The sequence below is a fragment of the Phytophthora ramorum genome (assembly GCF_020800215.1).
Source record: "Phytophthora ramorum isolate Pr-102 chromosome Unknown Phyram_PR-102_s0008, whole genome shotgun sequence".
Taxonomy (NCBI): domain Eukaryota; phylum Oomycota; class Peronosporomycetes; order Peronosporales; family Peronosporaceae; genus Phytophthora; species Phytophthora ramorum.
The window spans coordinates 2,141,686-2,164,644 of NW_027150654.1; the positions used below are offsets into that span (position 1 = coordinate 2,141,686).

The 22,959-nt window shown below is 55.7% G+C and overlaps 5 protein-coding genes across 5 annotated transcripts; 3 read left to right on the plus strand and 2 right to left on the minus strand.

Annotated features, from left to right (window-relative positions):
* Positions 1-1,377: 1,377 nt before the first annotated feature.
* KRP23_9585 (uncharacterized protein) lies at positions 1,378-1,767 on the minus strand (the record flags this gene model as incomplete). Its single annotated transcript, XM_067895158.1, has 1 exon — positions 1,378-1,767. One exon carries the CDS (start codon positions 1,765-1,767, stop codon positions 1,378-1,380), a length of 390 nt encoding a protein of 129 aa, XP_067742770.1.
* Positions 1,768-2,793: 1,026 nt separating this feature from the next.
* KRP23_9586 (uncharacterized protein) lies at positions 2,794-4,281 on the minus strand (the record flags this gene model as incomplete). Its single annotated transcript, XM_067895159.1, has 3 exons — positions 2,794-3,490; positions 3,559-4,005; positions 4,250-4,281. The coding sequence occupies 3 exons, from the start codon at positions 4,279-4,281 to the stop codon at positions 2,794-2,796; spliced, it is 1,176 nt and encodes a 391-aa protein (XP_067742771.1).
* Positions 4,282-5,387: 1,106 nt separating this feature from the next.
* KRP23_9587 (bZIP transcription factor 1) lies at positions 5,388-6,207 on the plus strand (the record flags this gene model as incomplete). The annotated part of the gene is made up of 2 exons (XM_067895160.1): positions 5,388-6,061; positions 6,129-6,207. 2 exons carry the CDS (start codon positions 5,388-5,390, stop codon positions 6,205-6,207), a joined length of 753 nt encoding a protein of 250 aa, XP_067742772.1.
* Positions 6,208-8,403: 2,196 nt separating this feature from the next.
* KRP23_9588 (uncharacterized protein) lies at positions 8,404-9,090 on the plus strand (the record flags this gene model as incomplete). Its single annotated transcript, XM_067895161.1, has 1 exon — positions 8,404-9,090. One exon carries the CDS (start codon positions 8,404-8,406, stop codon positions 9,088-9,090), a length of 687 nt encoding a protein of 228 aa, XP_067742773.1.
* Positions 9,091-16,501: 7,411 nt separating this feature from the next.
* Positions 16,502-17,498, plus strand: KRP23_9589 (uncharacterized protein; the record flags this gene model as incomplete). The annotated part of the gene is made up of 2 exons (XM_067895162.1): positions 16,502-17,426; positions 17,488-17,498. The coding sequence occupies 2 exons, from the start codon at positions 16,502-16,504 to the stop codon at positions 17,496-17,498; spliced, it is 936 nt and encodes a 311-aa protein (XP_067742774.1).
* Positions 17,499-22,959: the final 5,461 nt, after the last annotated feature.

Genomic DNA, 22,959 nt, shown 5'->3' on the forward strand with positions numbered 1-22,959 from the left:
TCTTTCATGAGATTGTGCACTCCACAGCGACTGGTTGATCGGGTACTCGTACCGTTTTCGTGAATGGTCGAGTCCTCGAACACTTCCGTAGCGGTGACATGAGTCTGCTAACACTTGATCTCTTCACAACACGCAAAACTTCGCGTAGTCGCTAAAACGATGGGCAACGGCCTAGTATGATGGATACGTTTCGAAGTACCCCGCGTCGGGCTCGACTGGGGTAGGGTAACTCCAGTAAGTTTACAAAAGCGATTTTCCAACTTCCTGCAGAACCGTAGGTTCCTTCTCTTTGAGCAGCAACTACAGCAATGGCGATGTAAGTAGACGACGACAGTAGACGTCGAAAGTAAGAAACCATACCCAACATTCCACTCCTACAAAGTGTCAAACTTCAGTTGAAAAAGCAATTGACGTCGCCAGCCTCGAGTTAGCTTGGCTTACGAGAATATATTTCCGCGTGTTTCCTAGGTTTTGCTCAAACTATACGACTACTGCGCATACATCGGCGCGCCATCAATACATTGTCAGCATTTCTCCGAAATCTTACTTCCAGCCGCCGACACAATGACGCTTGCAATGTATCACACTACAGCCAACCACAACGCAATTCACCGCCACGGACACACCACTACCAGCAGCAGCAGCAGCACCACCACCACCACCAGCAGCAGCAGCAGCACCACCACCGGGGCCTTTGACGGATAACCGATCTCGACACCATGAAGCTCTCCACGCTTGCCACCACTGCGGCAGTGATCGCTGTCGCCAGCGTCGTCGCCGCCGAGCAGCAACCTTCTTTGCGCGCACTGGCAGCACCGGCTGAGGCGGCTCCGGCAGTGGCCAAGGACGCGTCCGCTCCTACTGACAAGAACAAGGAGCATTTCGGTTGGGGTGGTCCGTGGGGAGGCATGGGCTGGGGACGGGGCTGGGGCGGGGGCTGGGGCGGTGGTCTCGGAGGTGGCCTCGGAGGTTGGGGTGGCCTCGGTGGCTGGGGCGGGGGCGGGGGACTCGGCTGGGGGTGGTGATTCTCAAAACGAACGTCCTGCCGTAGTCTAGAGCACACGAAAGACGTCTCGCAACTCTCTTTTCACTCCACGACGTATCCCAGCTAACACTTGATAAACACGGCGATTCACTGCTTCTTTCATGAGATTGTGCACTCCACAGCGACTGGTTGATCGGGTACTCGTCGCTAAATGGTGAATGCGGTGACGGACCAGGTCATTAGGCTGGGGTGGAATCGCGTGTAGTACGTTGTTGTCAGATACTTCATCCAAATATGACTCTTTCCAAACGAGAAAGTATGAGTAGTACAGTACTGCATGCTCAACAACTCGCAGCATTCGCGTTTTGCTAATCGAATTTAACGTTAGCGTTTCACGACACTGCTTTTCGCAGGGTGCGCAGACGCCCCACGCTGCTCTCGGGCTCGACTTTCGCTACACGAGAACAACTCGCTGAAAGTGGGACGTGGAACTGTGGCGGAGCGACATCACGTTTGACAGCCTTAAGCTCGTCTTGAAGCGCTTTCAGCTTCGTCTCCAGCTCTTCTTGTCGGCGCTTGGCCTTTTCCGCTGCCACCCGAGCTGCACCAATCTGTTGTTGGCATCTCAACTCGCCTAGTTGAGCCTCACGAAGTTGTTGCTGAAGCCGCGAGTTTTCTGTCTGGGGCTGGCCTTGTAGCGTGGCATGCGCAGCCAGAACTCCTTCGTGCATCTGCTGCAGTTGGCGAGCACTGCGGTCCCATTCTTCTCGTTTGGCCTCCATCTTGGTCGTCTGCTCGATCTGCGCGTTCGTAGTGTCATATTGTTTAGAGTTAAACCAGCGATGCACGTTGCCCTACAGGCATTTTCCTGCTGCAGAAGAGAGCAAGCAGTTTTCAGATCAACTGAAGCTCGCTCTTGTTCCCGCAGCCGCTGGTGGGCTGCGTCGCCGAAGACTTCAATTGTTCGCTTAGCAATCGCTGCTCAGCGGCGACGAAAGCCTCCATTCCCCGCGCCTCTCGTTTCATCCAAGCAGCACACTGACGATAATCACACCCCTGAGCAATCGACCACGCCAAGTTTTCTTTCACAGCTTCACAGTTGCCCTCTTTAGCCGACAGCTCCACACGGTCCAGCAAATATCGTACGACAGCTTTCACCTCGTTTTGCACGTATGAGTGCAAGTTCGACTCGAGCCTTTTACTCCTGGCACACAATGTCTTGCTGCAGCTTTGTGCACGCTAGTTCGCGAGCAGTGATCGCTTCCTCTCGCGCTCGAATGTCCCGTTGCGCTCACCGTTCGCAACTTAATTCCTTCTGCCGCCCACGAAACAACCTCTTCATGTCAGATTCCAGATTCTTCCCGGCGTGGCGACTACACACGAAATCTCGACGGAACATTCGCTTCTCAGACTTTAGGCGTTTAGTCGTATTCTTCAAAGCTCCACACGTTCGCAGACCCATGTCGAGACTTGCTCCATCATCCATGAATTCTCATACATGTAGATCAGCGATGCCATCCGGGATGTCAACACTGGAAGACACCGACTTAGTCTTCGAACATCGACGCCCGTGCTGAGAGCTGGAGACCCGACTTTGCTTGCTTGGATTTCGCCGTCGCTGTCAACGCCGCCTTTCTTGCCCAGCGACCGGATGTTTGTCAACGCAGCTTAACTTGGCACGGTTTGTTGCCTTCAGCAGCGCACATACTGCGATTTTGTAGGGAATGTGAAGCCCCAGCGCACAGACGCTCCTAGCTCGTTAAATATGTACGGACGCGCGATGTTCGTCATCGTGCTGTAGTTTCCCGTCAGGTCAGGCCTTCCAAAGTAGCAACGACATCCAGCAACGAGGCGCGGATAGCTTCATCACAAGTGTCGACCTGCGTGCACATGAGCAGCACGTTGCACGACTCTTTGGTCTGCTCTTGGGCCGACGTCTTTTGTGCCTCCAGTTCGCTGACCTTCTCGAGCAACTTCCAGCACTTGTCTTCAGCAGCAGAGTAATAACGCTGAACGAACATCCGCAGAGCTTCTTTCTCCGCAGTTTGAATCACCAGTGCATTGTCAACGCCAACCGAGCTTTGCTTGTCGCCTTCGTTAGACGGTTGGCCGACGCTTTGGTGCTCCTTCTTGACCCGCTGCTCCCTCAAGGCCTTGTTTTGCGCCTTCAGCTCCGTCATTTCCGACTGCATCTTGCCTGCCAGCTTCTTCTGCTGAGACTCGACCACTTGCAGCTCCGAATACTGTTTCTGTACGGTAGCTAGTTCATCGTTCACATTTTCCTGTTCGCGGCTTCGTGCTGCTGACAGATCCAACTTCTCCTGTAGTTGAGCAACCTGCTTCTCAAGCCCCGCTCTCTGATCTTGCATAGCTTGCGCGTCGCTCTTCGTATCTTTCATCTCCTGTTCGAGCTCCTCGAGCCTCATCGTCTTCTCGGACACAGAGTCCATACTCGAGCTGAACTTGGCGTATAGCCACGACGTCCTGCAGGACGCCTGAGACCTCCTGCGTCTCCATCCTGTCCACTCAGCTGTCCTAATCTCGTCTGCCAGAGCTCGCAGCTCTGCAGAAACCTGTCCATTTCCTCGGCCGTGCGCTTATCCTGAAGTACCGGGGTATGTATACCCTTAGACCCCTCTCGTTCTGCAGGACGTCCTAGGATCGTATTCTGGCTCTGCAGCTTCTGCTCGCATTCTTGGCGCTGCGTCTCCATGTCCTTCTGCTTCTGGCGGTACACGCGGCCCATGTCGTCCTCCAGGACCCGCAGACTGCGCTGGGCCCGCGCCAGTCGCTCGTCGAGCGCCTTTTTCCCTGCCTTCAGGACGTCTCGGTCTTGCAGGAGCTGCCGGTTCTCGCTCCGTAGCGCCTCCGCCACAATGCGCAGCGTATCGTCGTGCACGGTGCCATCATTACGCGACAGTCGGCGCTTCTTCTCGGCGGACGGGGGCGACGAAGACGCGCGCGGGACATCCGCGAGGTCTGGACGATTTGAATATGTTAAATGGGACAGAGTGTAACGCCTTGATAATGTATTTTAATATTAAAATACTATTCACATAGTATTGTGCGTACAGTGGTGCTCAAAGGTCTGGACTTTTGACCGCGTTGTGCTAGTCGTTGGGGGTTCTGTGCTTTCAAGCTCAAAGTGCTCCCGGCCCTAACCTTGACGAGCTGTTCTTGCAGGCTAAGGTGCGACCGGTAAAACGATGCTACGCTGCACCTTTTAGCAAACTTTAGAGGGGCTACCGGTCTCTGTGGACTTACAGCACACGAACCTCTCGTTGCGAGAGATTCATTCTTGGAGCCTTGTACGTTGTATCACGAAATCGGTTGGTCACTAAGCGTCTTGTTGCGTCGTTTGGTTGAAAGCAGAGCTGGTAACAGAGGCGTTTTTGTCGCCCTTCTTCAGGTCGCAGCGTGCCTCGAGCCTGTAGTTGAAAGTAGTTTGTGTTTGTAGGGATGAGCGAAGATCCCTATCACGATGTCTGTCTGATAAGAAACCATGCGAACGCGACGCTGAGAACGTCGACACATGTATGCATCTGGTGAAATAACGGGACTGGGACTGGTGCAGCCCCAAGACAACAAAAAAGCCTGGCGAATCTTCGAGGTACATGAGCCTCATGAGGCCAGAGTGTGGCTGGTGTATGCACACTTCACAATGAGGTGATCCTTGGAGCAGACATTCCCGCGCCAATCTGGCAGAGGGACATTTGCTTGCTCGTCTTACATGTACTGCATATCAGGTTTCTAGTAAGGAAAACAAAACTACAAAGCTGCAACATCAAAATAGAAGACCATCCCCCCTCCCCTCTTTTGAGCACGTCTACGATGGACCTTATCCAAGAGGCCATGCCGATCGTTTAAACAAGAGACGCGTCTGAACGATGAGTGAGCAGCACGAGAAACATGTCCATGGCTGCCTCAATGACAGAACCCTGGGGACAACTACTTTTCCTTGCGGTTTACTAACGAAAATTGTGATGCGTGTACATATGCAATACATGTATGGCATTGCAAGTCTTTGATTCATACCGAGACTCCGTGGAAGGGATGACGCTGCGGCGTCTGCAAACTCTCCTGCATGGGTCGTTGTAGTTGACGTGGGTTTGTGAAGCTTTGCCGCTCGCAATCAATGAATATTGACTATTATAGGAAGGATCGGCGGCATCCAGGTCGTCGACCGGGCATGCGTCCGGTTCTCTAGACGACCAATACAGTTCAAGCATTTGATCTGATGAAGCTCCGGTTGGCTTTGCAGATGTGCAGACACCCGATGATTGTGGAGTCCACAGTGAACGTGTCTGTCTCTGGGTTCAGCTGCCGTAAGTCATTTACGAGTTTTCTTTCTCGTCGATAAGCTCGCCCCCAGAGCATTTTAAAACGCTTGGCGACGACACCCATGAACAAGTGCAGCAAAATGAAAGTCAGCGCGCTCGTTTCGCCCAGCGTCATTGAGCCTGACATCGGCACCACCACATCGTCAGCAGACGAATCGACGCCACGAGAGCGATCGGAGTCAACGCTGACGGAAGGCTCGAGTGCAGCCAGCCCGAGACCTGGGAAAGAGAAGGCGTCGAGTCTCACGGAAAAGCAAGCCCTTCGACGTGAGCAATGCCGAGCGAACCAGGCACGCTATCGCAACAAACAGCTTAACCGCAAGCGCCAACTACACCAGCAAAACCAGCGACTTGAAGAGGAGATTCAAGGCTTGAAACTGAAGCGACGAAGCATCAAGTTCGAGCGGAAATCAAACCAAAGTCCGTGGACTATCGTCGGGGAGGTATTCCGCCTACTTGAAGACGGCTTCCGATCCCCCTGGCGATTGGCAAGTGTGGAGGAGATGATGAAGCATTCAAACACTCGACAGAGTTTGGAGTTACTGCAGAAGTCATTCGTGCACGATGTGGCAATGGGTGAACTGCGTGGTATCAACGCGCTTATGGACCAGTGGAGACGCCACTCGCTGTACTTCGAAGACACCCATCTCGAGCTCACGCGAGTTGAAGCTGTGACTACGGGCGTCGTGTCTGCCATTGCCGTACTCAGTGTGACGGTGACAGAGTTTACACTAAGGTGCGTCCTGCCTCACCTCACCAATCCAAAAAGAGGGAAATCGAAAGCGTCGTCGCTCACTAGACAGCTTTTGGGCCAACGGCTCGACTGCAATTGCTCGCTTCGCTTTCTCTTCGACGGTACCAGTGGTCGCGTCGTACGCCTAGAGCCCAAGATCGACTTGGTTTCACCATTACTTCGGCTGCTAGGAAGTATCAAGGACGTGGCACGCGTACTCCAGCATGCACATATCACTTCAGAGTATGTTGTAGGAGATCTACCCAACATGCCACAATGAGAGGCGACTGGGCTTGTTGTACTGTATATATATTGAGGTCTTGGGATCAGAACGAATACCTGACATTAGTTGCGTCTTCACGCTTGCAAGAAGCTTTCATCCAGCTCTACTGGCTCAAAAACAGGGTCGTTCGTGCATGAACGTTTTCGTAGAGTTATGGGCGTTGGTGTCCACTAGAGCTAATAACCACCACCACACAATCCAGCGAGAATGAACACTCCATTACCACAGCCGAGGCTTGTTTCAATGTTACATGCAGCGCGTGGTGTTGGCAACACGTGAAAGCAACTTGTTCATACATGCATGTATCAGCGGTGATCGCGCATATTCAAACCCAAAGCAGGCGCTAGCTCAAATACCAAACGCTTAAAACTCCAGCAGGCACCATGCACACTGCAGCCCTGAAGGAGGGGTGAGGTCCACACGCATGGTATTTCCACGCGTATGGACGCTCACCGTCGAGTTGGGAAGAGAACGAGCAAGCAGCGTCCGAGTTCTCCGATCTGTTGCAAAGCTTGAGGCTGAACGAGCCGCCGTGGCCAGTGTAGACTCTACAGGCGGATATATGTACGGAAGTTGTTCCCAATGACCAACTCGATACAAAGTCAAGTCAAATATCCACCCTCTCGTTAATAGACTGTAAATTACAATGTGTAATGCAAAAAGCTGCAATATCGTTCAGCAAAGGTGCTTGCTTAACTATGGAAATTGTCCGACGCCCTTCTGCTGTAACAGCAGTGCTGTTTGCGGTCATGCTTTCGGCCTTACTTTTGTTTAGGTAACCGTGTATCTTTCGATGATCTTCATACATTCTGCCTTTCATTAGTTCTACCACGATAATTCTGTCGTAATTCTAGTCCCATCCTTAATTCTGCCTTCCGTCAGTTAATCCTATGTTTAATTATGGGTAGGCAGACCTTGGACGATCGAGACGAAATAAGGAGACGGATTGGCGATTTGCTCTATATTGTCTTCATGCGGCGAGCTACCTTAATTCAGTGCGTAATTAGCACTAAATAAAGGCAAATTGCCTGTTTATGGATTTAATTACTTCGAAGTTGGCCTAAATTAACAGTCCACCCGCCAAATTGGCGCACAATACATGTAAAAGAGCTTGGCAACAGTCCAGCCTACGTCTTGGTCGCATATCGATCATCCGATAGCCTATCCATATCGCGTCCCGTTATCAACCTCGAGAACCACTACAGTACACATGCATCGGTACGATGGTGCGCACGACAACTTTAAGGTGGTGTCCGCGCGTTTACGGGTGCGGTTGACTTTACCTACGGCTCCAACAGCGTGTGGCAGATGTACGAGCCACAAGAGGACCTGCTGCGTGAAAGCGACAACTACTCCCCTTTGGCCGGCCAAAACGCCTCTGGTTCATCGCAGGCCCAGTACGTCACCCAACCGCTGCAGAACCTCTCGACGAAGATTCTCGAGCAGCTTGAGCCTGCTCGCCATCTCCTTTCCAGCCCCAGCGGGTGCCTCCATCAACGCGCTCGAGGGCACCCGATACATCTCGGTCCTCGCTTCCGGGACTCGCGACCGCTTCTACATGTGTACGTGAAATTACAATTTCGGAGATCATCTGTACGTACTGTAAATACCTGTAGAAGGCCATTTATCATCATCAATGGATGTAAAAAAATTAAAATATGTACGTATTGTATACGAGAACTGATTATTCATCGTAATGTTCCGAGTGATGATGACAGCAAATCGGTAGACCCGACGTTGAAGTTTTGACAACAATTCGCGCATGTATTATTTCCTGTTTTCAACATCCACGCCTGCGTACTGTGCCTCGCTTCTGCGGCGTTTTTGCCAGTAAGAGCGGCTCTAAGCCGAGCATTGCACTGTTCGCACGTACAGCTCTAGCAAATTTGTAGCGACCTTGCGCATTGCTACTTCCGTGCTAATCGCACTTTTGGATCTACGTAGAATCCAGGGGCACACATCAGGGGTGATCCACTCTACATGTGCATATAGCCAACCTCCGCGTTCATTTTTCCATTTTGCCGTTTGCCCGACAGTTGCAAGAATTCCAAACCAGCTCGCAATGGTTCATCCGATCGTTCCAACCCTCGCAGTCGCTTCGGTCCTGTCCAGCATGGCGCTGCTGGCGCCTACTGCCGACGCTCACCAGGTTGTGCTGCTGCCGGAACCCCAATGGACTACCGACGACAGGGACACCAAGTACAACCCGCTGGCTTTCCTCGAAAGCGAAGGCTTCACGACGCAGGAGGACTTCGCGTCGTGGCGCGACGAAAACGGCTACAAGTCGCTGCGTGACTTCATGGACAACGCCAAGTACAGTGTGACCAACGGCGCCGACTTCTCTTGCGGCTTTACCGACCCCAAGGGAACCCCGCAGCCCATTCCGGCTGGTAACGCGATGCGTTCCACGGGATACACGCACGACGGTCCGTGCGAGGTGTGGCTTGACGACACGATGGTGCTCGACGGCGAGAACTGCCACGAGAAGTTCCCTGGCAAGGACTACACCGTCGACTACTCGTCCTGCAAGGGCACGTGCACGCTTCGTTGGTACTGGCTGGGCATCCGTTTCCTCAAGAACGACTACTCGTGGCAAGTGTACAAGGAGTGCATCCCGCTGACGGGTGGATCGGGAACTTCGGAATCAGCGCCGGCAACTGGAGCTCCGTCGACTGAAGGCTCAAGCACGGGCTCGCAGGCGTGGGGAACGCCGACCACGGCTCCGCCTGAGCGCAGCCTGCGTAACTAAGTCGAGCGCAATGGAATGATACATGTAACACATGATCCTGTCTCAAGAACCGATGTCCTTAGGTCTGGATAAACGTGCCCAAATATGCGTTTCGGGGGCCATATCCAATGCCACTAAATACAGTTGTGAAGAAGGACATCGCCGTGCATTCTTCCTTCCAAACAAATACACCCTTCACTCAAACTAACTCTGTATCCGGCCCCCTTCCTGGTGAATTTGCTAAACATCTCCAGGCTGGTAATTTGACGTTTCCAGGGGATAACTAATGCATGGTTCCAAAGCACAATAATACGGCGTAGTACAATGTGTAAGGTGGATTTGTTTCACACAAAGAAACAACTTTAGCAACAATACAGTTAGTGTTTGTAGGAAGGCTGTGAGCTCGCCACATCTGTAATTACGTCTGAGATTGCAAACCTAGAACTCCACCACCAGAAGCCAATCGTTGTCGATGCCACCGGTCGACGGAGGAGTGAAGTCCACGCGAGTTCCGTTGCCACTGGCAGGGACGCCCACCGTCGAACTCGCGTAGTACTGACCGTCACGAGGAGAGAACCAGGTCGCGCTGCCCGAACGGCTATTGCCAGATCCGTTCTCAAGCTGCAGACTGAACGTGTCGCCGTGGCCCGTGTAGACGTAGTAGCGGTCACGGTCCTTCGACGCGAGGATGGAGATGTATCTGGTGCCCTCGTACGTGTTGACGGACTTGCCAGTGTGGTTGCTGGGACTGGACAGTAGTTCGCGAGCAGGTTCGAGCTGTTCGAGTGTAGCGGTGGAGAGGCTGCTGAGTGGTTTGGTGACGTATTGGATCTGCGTAGCACCTTCGAAGAAGATGTCCTTGCGCCACGAGCCCGACGTGTTCTGGTTGATCTGGGCGGCGTAGTAGTCGCTGTCGCGCAGCAGGTCGGAGCGGGGCTCGTACATTTGCCACACGCTGTTGGCACCGTACGTGAAGCCGGTAGATCCTTCGTAGACGCCGTGGTACAGACCCGTGCGGATGTGGGAAGCGTTCCAAATGAGGCGCGTCAGGTCGAAGCTGTCGTGAGCCCCCTCATAGTGGTTCTCGAGGTCGAGCACAGGGCCAGTGAACTTGTCACGCATCTCCGCGATGTTCTCGTAGTTCTTGGTCGAGTCCCAGCCGGCTGCAGGGGTGAACTTGGAGGTCGGGTCGGGTGTGGCGTGACCAGATTGAACAGCATCAACCGAAACGCGGTCCTCTTCGTCGTCCAACATGATGTGGCCGTATGGCAGCGGCGTGACCTCGGGCTTGACGATCCAGCTATTCGTAGGGTGGAACAGAATCATCGAGTCGTAGCCAACCTCCCGCTCAGAATCTTTGAGCCCACGGCGCATGCTCGCCCATACAGCGGACGTATCCTCGATAGGCGCAAGTAGAGCCGGGAGGTCCTGGTCCGGGTCCTCCGCATAAGCAGCCTGGACCTCAGATATGTTCCACGACCAAAGCGCGTTCGAGTCGCCGCCCAGGATCTTCGGCAGACCAGGGTACCGGCTTCCGATGTACTGGCCCCATTCATATGCGTTCGACTCATTGAAAATGCGCTCCGTGCTGTGCCAGCCGCCGTTGACGTACATGCCCCACGTCGGCACCAGAGCGATTAAAATGCCGTAGCTAGCAGCCAGATCCACCGTCCAGTCCACCAGCTCGAAGTACGCCTCGTTCGGCTTGGACGGGTCCGAGTTGTTGAACGGCAGGTCGCCGTAGAAATTGGAGCGCGTCGTGCCGTTCAGCTCCGAGATCACGACGGTCTGCACGACGTTGTACCCTTGTTCAGCACGCGTCTTGAGGTAGAAGTCGATGGACGTCTTGTTGAGGCGGTGCGTCAGCTCCCACGCGGTGTCGGCTTGCCAGAAGAAGGGTTCCTCGGAGGCCGTGCGATAGAGGTATCGTCCGTAGTGTGGGGCGGAGATGGCGAGGTCGTGCCATGACGGGTCTGCAGCCGAGGTGGTGGAGGCGAGGCCGGCAAGGGAGAGGACGCCAGCGAGAGCTGCTTGGACTTTCATCGGTGCTGGGTGACTACGAGTGAAGCGTGAAGGGCTGCAACTTGGGACGACGCGAATTGTGAAATGGGCTGGTTTTCTTCTGATGTCGCGACGATCGGAGCCCTCGACGCCTTGCAGACACGTTTCTTGCGCCTCGGAACGCGCTGGCCATTACCCTCTTCATACACCAAGCAGTGCTGACGTGGTCATCAGCCGGGATTATTACTGTATGTTGCATTATCCAGCTGTTCCAGCCACGAAAGAAGCGAGTCTGTTGTCTAGAACGGCTTTGGTCGCTACAAACCCCGCCGCGAAGGGACCAGCAGTGCTGACACTCAGTCATGTCGGCCATCTGTAGAAACACCCACCGTACCCCAACATCAAGACTTGCTACAGTTCGTCTCTCGAAGAAAGCGGGCGGTTGCGCGAGGTGCTGACGGCTTCAAGTGAGCCCCATGCGGCTTCAACCACGCACTTTCGAGTCTGCTTGGGTAGAAATGGACACCACGGCGCGCGTCTTCAGCATGGGGGCCAGCTGGTTGAACGGAGCTTCAATGACCGCGGGCTCTTCAAAGATCGGGACCCGCCGGACATTTGAGTTGAGTCAAGGTGTTACGCTGCTCGGTCTTCAAGTGCCGTCCAGGTATCAGTATGCCTGCTTCAATACTGACAGATAGTACAAGTACAAGTAGCAGAGGCCCGACAACGCTTTCGGACTGTTCCATTTAAACTCAACGATGCATACAATCAACTTGCTCGCCTTGATCCACGACGAGAGGAACGCTTCCAATCCCAATTTCATTCTCGGATTTGCATCGGACAGCACTCGCATCATCTTGGCACTGGCCACTTCCCCCTGGCAACGCAGTAGTGATGAAGATCCAAGTCCTTCTCGCCGGCCTCGTTTCACTGGCTGGACTCGCTCCTGCCGCTTCGACGGACCCTTCCTGGCACGACCTCGCCATCACCGCCCCACGATACGGACGCTACCTCACCCGAACCGCGTCCAACGAGCCTTTCTTCTGGCAAGCCGACACTGCGTGGGAACTGGTTCACCGTCTCAACAAGACGTCCATCGACTTCTACCTCAAGACCCGTGCCGAGCAGGGTTACAACGTCGTTCAGACTGTCCTCGTGTCGGAGCTTGATGGTACGACGCGCTCCAATTTCTATGGCGACCTGCCGTTCAACAACTCGGACCCAACACAGCCGAACGAAGCGTACTTCGAGCTGGTGGACTGGACGGTGGATCTGGCTGCGAGCTACGGCATTCTGATCGCTCTGGTGCCGACGTGGGGCATGTACGTCAACGGCGGCTGGCACAGTACGACCCCCATCTTCAACGAGTCGAACGCGAACGAGTGGGGCCAGTACATTGGAAGCCGGTACCCTGGTCTACCCAAAATCCTGGGCGGCGACTCCAACGTCCTGTGGTCGTGGAACATGTCCGCGGTTCAGGCGGCGTGGGCGGAGGACCCAGACCAGGACCTGCCGTCCTTGTTGGCACCCATTGAGGACACGTCCCCCGTCTGGGCTAGCATGCGTGCCGGTCTCAAGGAGTCTGAGAGTGCGCAAGGCTACGAATCGGTGGTTTTGTACCACCCGGCGGGTGGCTGGATCGTCAAGCCCCAAGTCACGCCGCTGGCTTACGGCCACAACATGCTGCAGGATGAGGAGGATCGAGTGTCCATCGATGCGGTGCAGTCCGGCCACGCCACGCCAAACCCGGCGTCCACGTTCACCCCCGCGGTTGGCTGGGACTCGACCAAAAACTACGAGAACATCGCCGAGATGCTCGACAAGTTCACTGGTCCCGTTCTCGATCTCGAGAACCACTACGAGGGCGCCCACGACAGTTTCAGCCTGACGCGCCCCATCTGGAACGCTTCGGAGGTGCGTACGGGTCTGTACCACGGCGTCTACGGAGGCTCGGCCGGCTTCACCTACGGAGCCAACAGCGTGTGGCAGATGTACGAGCCCCGCTCCGACCTGGTTAGCGATGCCGTTTACTACGACCCCCAGATCAACCAGAATGCGACCGGCTCGTGGCGCAAGGACATTTACTTTGAGGGCGCCACGCAGATCCAGTACGTCACCAAGCCGCTGCAGAACCTCAGTATCAGCTCACTGGAGCAGCTTGAGCCGGCACGTGAACTCCTGGCCAGCACCAGCGACCACACCGGGAAGTCGGCCAACACGTACGAGGGCACGCGATACATCTCGGTCCTCGCATCGAATACGCGCGACCGATACTACGTGTACGCCGGCCATGGTGACGCATTCAGTCTGCAGCTTGACAATGGTTCAGGTGCTCGCTCGGGCAGTGCCCGCTGGTTCTCCCCTCGTGACGGCCAGTACTACGCCAACGCGACGGTGAGCGTCCCCGAGAGCGGTAACGGCACGCGCGTGGACTTCACTCCTCCTTCGAGTGGCAGCGTTGACGACGATTGGCTTCTTGTGCTTGAGTTTTAATTGTTGGCAATGGCCTAAAAAAGTGTTGATGTGTTCTGGATTAATTCTTGTGGTTCTTACGGTAGTGTTAAGCTAACTTCCGTAGAGTTGGAACTTTGCTGTAGCGTTTTGTGCCAGGTAAGCGGTGGGTACACATGTATATGTATTAAGGATCATAATACACCTTGTACAGTGGAAACCTCTTGTCTTCAAGTTGAGGTTTCACGGTTTTCGTTATCCGACTACCGGAATTCGAGTACAGCTTCAACACCGCCAGGAACAAATCTAGTGGCGATTGCGAGCAACCGCCTGCGAGCTATGCGTTTGATTGACATGTCCGCTTCAACGCTCGCAATCTCGATTGACTCACTCATTGATAGGCATTGTTACCACAAAAGCGTACAGTGTACGCTGGAGATTTCACTACTTGGCCATCGTGTCTGGACCCTACGGGAACTCTTTTCGTACAGCCTGGCATGAATTAGTCATTCATCAATTTCCATTGACATCAACGCATCAAGTCCTCCCCTTCACCACCTCGTTGTTTCAAGCAACACACATGAAGATCCCATCCACGTTTATAGGCCTACTAGCCCTGACAAGTCTTGCCTTCACGTCCGTGGCTGCAGACCCGTCATGGCACGACCTCGCCATCTCCGCCCCACACTACGGACGATACCTCTATCGCACGGCCTCCGAGGAACCCTTCTTCTGGCAAGCCGACACCGCGTGGGAGCTGACGCACCGCCTCAACAAGACGTCCATCGACTTCTACCTCAAGACGCGTGCTGAACAAGGGTACAACGTCGTGCAGACCGTCGTGATCTCGGAGCTGAACGGCACGACGCGCTCCAATTTCTACGGCGACCTGCCGTTCAACAACTCGGATCCGTCCAAGCCGAACGAGGCGTACTTCGAGCTGGTGGACTGGACGGTGGATCTGGCTGCTAGCTACGGCATTTTAATCGCTCTGGTGCCGACGTGGGGCATGTACGTCAACGGCGGCTGGCACAGCACGGAGCGCATTTTCAACGAGTCGAACGCATATGAATGGGGAAAGTTCATTGGCGATCGGTACCCTGGTCTGCCGAAGATCCTGGGCGGCGACTCGAACGCGCTGTGGTCGTGGAACATGTCCGCTGTTCAGGCTGCATATGGGGAAGACCCGGACCAGGACCTCCCGGCTCTACTTGCGCCTGTCGAGGATACGTCCGCTGTATGGGCGAGCATGCGTCGGGGTCTGAAGGACGCTGAAACCTCTCAAGGCTACGAAGCCGTGGTGCTCTACCACCCTACGAATAGCTGGATCGTCAAGCCCGAGGTCACGCCTGAGCCGTACGGCCACGCCATGCTGCCGAACGAAGAAGACCGCGTGTCTATCGACGCGGTGCAGTCGGGCCATGCTTTGCCCGACCCGACGTACAAGTTCACGCCTCTCGGTGGCTGGGACTCGACTAAGAACTACGAAAACATCGCCAAGATGCGTGACGAGTTCACTGGCCCTGTGCTCGATCTCGAGAATCACTACGAGGGAGCTCACTACAACTTCAACTTGGAACGTCCCTACTGGAACGCTTCCCACATCCGCACGGGCCTCTATCACGGTGTCTACGGTGGCGCAACGGGTTTCACGTACGGTGCCAACAGCGTGTGGCAAATGTACGAGCCCCGCTCCGACCTGCTGCGCGACAGTGACTACTACGCCGCCCAGATCAACCAGAACACGTCGGGCTCGTGGCGCAAGGACATCTTCTTCGAAGGTGCTACGCAGATCCAATACGTCACCAAACCACTCAGCAGCCTCTCCACCGCTACACTCGAACAGCTCGAACCTGCTCGCGAACTACTGTCCAGTCCCAGCAACCACACTGGCAAGTCCGTCAACACGTACGAGGGCACCAGATACATCTCCATCCTCGCGTCGAAGGACCGTGACCGCTACTACGTCTACACGGGCCACGGCGACACGTTCAGTCTGCAGCTTGAGAACGGATCTGGCAATAGTCGTTCGGGCAGCGCGACCTGGTTCTCTCCTCGTGACGGTCAGTACTACGCGAGTTCGACGGTGAGCGTCCCTGCCAGTGGCAACGGAACTCGCGTGGACTTCACTCCTCCGTCGACCGGTGGCATCGACAACGATTGGCTTCTGGTGGTGGAGTTCTAAGTGCGAAACCCTCAATTTTGTGTCTGCGTTTATCAATCAACTCGATAGCTGTGTGCCTAGTTGACGGGGAAATGCTGGCTCAACTATGTGTACATGATGGCTTTGACCTGCTTGCATTATGCTCAAAGTTTTTCACTTGAAAATCTACCACTCTAACCTATCCGTATAAAGGTAGCGGCTACTTAAGTCCGAACAATTTACAGTTGGCCAGAACAAGAGTTTGACTGCCCCATATCAAAATGAGTCAGTTGGGCAGTCAACATAAATTTTCTCGCTAGTAGCGTCTACACGTACGAATCAAATGATGTACAGTATTTACAGTTGCACATGTACGGCCTTTGAGCACCTCAAGTTAGTTTCACATTTTGCGTTATGCCCTCGATCATCACCAAGCTGTGAACAGTTTTTGTTGCACTCAGCAGCAGGTGTAGCTGCCGAGAAGGGCCAACGATTGCGAGCGTCCTTCGATCGATTCCGATTGAGGTGTCGGATCCTGCGATGTTATTGGTGTAACCCAACCATCTACGGCTTGTGCTCGTAATCTGCGCAGACTCGTGAAACTCCAGGATCCGTATGCCTTTTGATATCGTGTGCTTACTGCACCATGACATGCGTACTGAAGTGTGTTATTAACGGTAGTCACCACTAGACTTCGTTCAAGCGTATCAATCCGGTCTCTCTCCGATAGGGGCAATCACCTCTAGATCCGCAGACAATTGACACCATTCGCCAATTTGCTTTGACTGTAACACACCAAGAGAAGTAACCGAGACACCATTGCCCAAAACATCACTAATGAAGGTCCAAGCAGCTCTCGCTGGCGTCCTCTCCCTTGCCGGCCTCGCCTCCACCACCTCGGCTGCAGACCCGTCATGGCATGACCTCGCCATCTCCGCCCCGCACTACGGACGATACCTCTATCGCACGGCCTCCGAGGAACCCTTCTTCTGGCAAGCCGACACCGCGTGGGAGCTGACGCACCGCCTCAACAAGACGTCCATCGACTTCTACCTCAAGACGCGTGCTGAACAAGGGTACAACGTCGTGCAGACCGTCGTGATCTCGGAGCTGAACGGCACGACCAGCCCCAATTTCTACGGCGACCTGCCGTTCAACAACTCGGATCCGTCCAAGCCGAACGAGGCGTACTTCGAGCTGGTGGACTGGACGGTGGATCTGGCTGCTAGCTACGGCATTTTAATCGCTCTGGTGCCGACGTGGGGCATGTACGTCAACGGCGGCTGGCACAGCACGGAGCGCATTTTCAATGAGTCAAACGCATATGAATGGGGAAAGTTCATTGGCGATCGGTACCCTGGTCTGCCGAAGATCCTGGGCGGCGACTCGAACGCGCTGTGGTCGTGGAACATATCTGAGGTCCAGGCTGCATATGGGGAAGACCCGGACCAGGACCTCCCGGCTCTACTTGCGCCTGTCGAGGATACGTCCGCTGTATGGGCGAGCATGCGTCGGGGTCTGAAGGACGCTGAAACCTCTCAAGGCTACGAAGCCGTGGTGCTCTACCACCCTACGAATAGCTGGATCGTCAAGCCCGAGGTCACGCCTGAGCCGTACGGCCACGCCATGCTGCCGAACGAAGAAGACCGCGTGTCTATCGACGCGGTGCAGTCGGGCCATGCTTTGCCCGACCCGACGTACAAGTTCACGCCTCTCGGTGGCTGGGACTCGACTAAGAACTACGAAAACATCGCCAAGATGCGTGACAAGTTCACTGGCCCTGTGCTCGACCTCGAGAACCACTATGAGGGGGCCCACGACAGCTTCGACCTGACGCGCCTCATTTGGAACGCTTCCCACATCCGCACAGGTCTGTACCACGGCGTCTACGAAGGATCTACCGGCTTCACGTACGGTGCCAACAGCGTGTGGCAAATGTACGAGCCCCGCTCCGACCTGCTGCGCGACAGCGACTACTACGCCGCCCAGATCAACCAGAACACGTCGGGCTCGTGGCGCAAGGACATCTTCTTCGAAGGTGCTACGCAGATCCAATACGTCACCAAACCACTCAGCAGCCTCTCCACTGCTACACTCGAACAGCTCGAACCTGCTCGCGAACTACTGTCCAGTCCCAGCAACCACACTGGCAAGTCCGTCAACACGTACGAGGGCACCAGATACATCTCCATCCTCGCGTCGAAGGACCGTGACCGCTACTACGTCTACACGGGCCACGGCGACACGTTCAGTCTGCAGCTTGAGAACGGATCTGGCAATAGCCGTTCGGGCAGCGCGACCTGGTTCTCTCCTCGTGACGGTCAGTACTACGCGAGTTCGACGGTGAGCGTCCCTGCCAGTGGCAACGGAACTCGCGTGGACTTCACTCCTCCGTCGACCGTGATGGAAGGTATGGATCTTGACACCGAAGCTTGACGGAGCGGAGGGAGGGCAGCACTCTGGGCGAGACCGGAGCGGAGACTGGAAACCACTTGAGGGGTAGAACGAAGATTCGAAAGTGATTGATTGAGGTCTTTAGCTCGCTAGCCTTCTTCGCTACTCTAGACCTACTGGATACACACTACTTGATTCTTTACTGGATACTGAGTTACTTCAGCCAATGAGAGAGCGCCACGTCGAAGCCCATCTTGTACCTACAATCTTGTACCCACAGGTGGCGTAATCGACAGTGGCGTAATCGTCGGTGGCGTAATCGGCGTGGGTTCGGATTGGACCGGTTCGGGTTAACCGGTTCACGGTCAACAACCGATACCAAACCGGTAACCCTCCATACCCTCAATACGCCCCCTCAATGCGAAGTCCCATGAATGCCGAGAGCCGCCGTCAGCTCCGTGTGGCGTGGTCCCGCAAGCGCCTTCGTCATGATGTCCGCCAGCATCACAGAAGTCTCGCAATACTCGAGCTTCACTTCACCGCGTTTCACTTCGTCGCGGATGTGGTGGTACTTGATGTCGATGTGCTTGGCGCGGCCGTGGTTCACCGGGTTCTTGGTCATCTTGATGCACGACTGGTTGTCTTCACGGATCATGAGCTCGGGTCCCGTCTCGTTGGCAGCCGCCAGAATCTCGCACAGCAGGCGATGGATCCACTTGCCCTCTTGGATAGCCAGACTGAGCGCGATGTACTCCGCTTCGCTCGTAGACAGCGACACGCTTGACTGCTTCTTGCTTCCCCAGCTCACAGGCGCACTCATCAGCATGAACGTGTAGCCTGAAGTGGACTTGCGGTCGGCGAGGTCGCCGGCCCAGTCCGCGTCCGAGTAGCCACGAAAGTCGATCTTGTCGCCCGGCTTGAAGCAGATGCCATGCGTCTTGGTGCCTTGCAGGTAGCGAAAGATGCGCTTGACCGCAACCCAGTGTTCCTCTTGGGGGTTCTCCATGAAACGCGACACATAGCCAACGGCGTACGCGATGTCCGGGCGCGTGGCGGTCATCAGGTGCATCAGCGCACCAACAGCTTCGCGAAACGGAGCGTTCACCTTGGTCGCCGCGTCGCTTGGAACCAGTCGAGTGCTCATGTCCACCGGACTCACCACAGCCTTGCACTCGTCCATGGCGAAGCGTTTCAGGATGTCGTCCACGTAGCGACGCTGGCACATGGTCACGCTGCCGTCCGGGCCGTCCACCAGCTCGATCCCAAGAACAAACGCGCACTTGCCGCTGTCGGTCATCTCGAAGCGCGTCTTCAGCTCCGTCTTCGTGCGCGAGATCAGCTCGGGCGAACTCCCGGTAATCAGCACGTCGTCCACGTACACCAGCACGAGCACGCAGTGACCGTCCACCACCTTGATGTAGAGGCACGGATCGAAGGCCGACACTTGGAAGCCGATAGAGCACATGAACTCGTCGAAGGTCTCGTTCCACACGCGCGAAGCTTGCTTGAGACCGTAGATGGCCTTCACCAGTTCCAGGCAGTCGAAGCCACCATCCAGTTCGACGCCTTCGGGAACCACGCAGAACACCACCTCCTTCATGACCCCGTACAGGAACGCTGTCACGACGTCGAGTTGGTCGAGAGGCCAGCCGAAGTACTTGGCGATCGCGATGATCATGCGCAGCGTCACGTACTTGACCACGGGCGAGAACGTCTCCGTGTAGTCGATGCCGTACTTCTGCTTGAAGCCCTTGGCCACGAGGCGCGCCTTGTACTTCTCGATCGAGCCGTCCGCTTTGCGCTTGATCTTGAACACCCACTTGGTGCCGATGGCGCGCTGGCCGCTGGGCAACTTGGCAGCTCGAAACACACCACGCAGTCGCATCGACTTGAGCTCCGCGCGGATCGCCTTGCGCCAGTGCACTTGATCCGGACCGTTCACAGCCTCTTGGAACGTCGTCGGCTCCGATAGATCGGCTGCTGCTTCCACAGCGTTGGCACTGGCACGCCAAAACACTGGAGGCGTCGAGTCGTCGTCTTCATCTTGGTCCCCAGACTTTTCTTCTTCGTCGGGTTCAGCTCGGCGCGACGAGAATACGTCCGGCGCACTTGCTTCTTCTAAGCCAGCTCGGTGGCGAACGGGGCGCGATCTTCTGGCAGTGTCGTCGTCGCCACTCGGTCGGCTCTTGCGCTTCCCCGCCTGCTTGAAGCTCGTTAGGCGCGGTCCATCGGTGTCGTCCAGGTCCAGCGCGTCCAGGTCCAGCGCAGCATCATCGACGTCTTCATCCGAAGTATGCGTCGAAAGTCCAAAGGCCGACTCATCGAAGTTGACATCGCGACTGACAACCACCTGCCCCGCCTCGATGTCATAAAGTCGATACGCCTTGGACACTTCTTCGTAGCCGAGGAACAACCCGGCGCGAGCCTTGGGGTCCCACTTGCGCCGCTTTTCCTTCGGCGTCAGGATGTACGTCTGGCATCCGAACACACGCATGTGCTTCACACTTGGCTTGGACTTGTACACGATCTCGAATGGAGTCTTGTGCTCCACCTTGGGTGACGGCAGGCGGTTCTTCACGTAGATGGCCGTCATGGCCGCCTCAGCCCAGAAACACTTGTCCAACTTGGCGTGATGCAGCATGCTGCGGCCGATCGTGACGATAGTCCGGATGGCGCGTTCTGCCGTGCCGTTGGTCTGGTGCGCGTACGGAACCGTGGTTTGCTGCTCGATGCCTTCGACTTCGTAGAAGGCCTTGAGCGAGTTGGTCGCGAACTCACGAGCTCCGTCGTGCCGCACAAACTTGACCTTCTTGCCGAACTGCGTCTGCACCTTCGTGACGTACGTCTTGATGCAGTCTTCGCTCTCCGACTTGGCACGCAGGCAGAACCCCTTCATGCATCCGCTGGCTTCGTCCACGATCAGCAGCAGATACTTGCTGCCACCCAGTGACTCTTCTTCCATGGGGCCGCAGATGTCGAAGTGGAGCAGCTCGAACGTGTCGTAGCGACGCTTGTCCCGGTTGCTTGGGAACGGCTTCTGGACCATTTTCCCTTGCTGACAGCCGCGACACACGCTTGGTCCACTCGACTTGGAAGGTGCCTTCGCGTCCTTGATCATGTCGTTGTCGACCATCTTGCGAAGCACCTCCACCGGAGCGTGACCCATACGCGCGTGCAGGTCGACCGTCTTCCCACTGGTCGCCGCATTCGCCGCTCGCTGAGGCGTCTGGAGCCAGTAGAGGCCATCCACGAGGTTCGCCGCCGCCACCACTTGCTTGGAGGCCTTGTGCGCAACGCGCATCTGGGCGCCGTCGAACACGACTTGGAACAGACCACTCTTGTTGATCTGTGGCACGGAGAGCAGATTCTTGCTCATGCTCGGCACGTACAGCGCGTTCTTGATCTCGATGTCGCGCTCGTCGCCGTTGGGCAGAACCACTCGTTCCACGATGGTCCCCACACCCATGATGACCGCCTTGTTGCCGTCGGCCACCGAAAGTTCGCCCTCGTTTCGCTCAATCAAATGGGCGAACTTGGCCTTGTCGTTGCAGATGTGGTGCGTTGCGCCGCTGTCGACCGCCCACATACCGAGCATATCCTTGCCCGTCGAAATGCCACACTCCAGTGAGGCCGCGAACGCCACTCGATCATAGCCGTAGCCGTAGTCGTAGCTGGCGTCGTCGTTCCTCCACTGGGCATTGTTGGCCCCGCGTCCACGGCCATTGCCATTGCCGCCGCGTCTTGGGCCTCGATTCTCGTCCTTCTGCTTGGTCCAGCACTTGTCGATCGTGTGCCCCAATTTCCCGCAGTACGTGCACTGGCGAGACTCTCGGTCGGTGTTGAACGCCTTGGCCGCGTCCTCCGTCTTCACCGTCGCCGTCTTCTCGCCTTGCCGCTTGATGTGCTCATTCGTCAGCACCTTCACGACGTCTTGCGATCGCAGCTCAGCGCTGCTCATCTCCAAGTTCAGCACGACGTTCTCGTAGCTCTTGGGGAGACTGCGCAACAGGCAGATCGCCACGTCCTCGTCCTCCATCTTGGCGCCGATGCTGCTGAGCTTGGCGCTGATGTTGAGGACCTCGTTGCAGTGATGCAACACGTTCCCGCCTTCCGACATCTCCATGCTGAAGAGTTGGCGCTTCAGGTAGATGCGACCAGCCTTCTGCGAACCACCGTACAGCGTCTTCAGGCGCGTCCACGCAACCCACGCTTCCTCGCAGTCGTCGACCACATGGTGGTAGTCCGCGTCCATGTGGAGCAACATCAGTCCGAACGCGATGTTGCTCGACTTGACGTACTCGTCCTTGGGCCGCGAGTCCGTGAAGCTCGGCGTCGTCTCTCGGTTCACGACATGCCACACCGACTTGGTCAGGAACACGCCACGCATGTAGCGGTTCCACGTCGCGTAGTTGTCTCCGTTGAACTTGTCGATGGAGACCTTGGTGGAGGCGTCGTGGGCAGAGGACATGGTGCTTGGGCTCATAACCTGATGGAAGGTATGGATCTTGACACCGAAGCTTGACGGAGCGGAGGGAGGGCAGCACTCTGGGCGAGACCGGAGCGGAGACTGGAAACCACTTGAGGGGTAGAACGAAGATTCGAAAGTGATTGATTGAGGTCTTTAGCTCGCTAGCCTTCTTCGCTACTCTAGACCTACTGGATACACACTACTTGATTCTTTACTGGATACTGAGTTACTTCAGCCAATGAGAGAGCGCCACGTCGAAGCCCATCTTGTACCTACAATCTTGTACCCACAGGTGGCGTAATCGACAGTGGCGTAATCGTCGGTGGCGTAATCGGCGTGGGTTCGGATTGGACCGGTTCGGGTTAACCGGTTCACGGTCAACAACCGATACCAAACCGGTAACCCTCCATACCCTCAATAGACCGGTGGCATC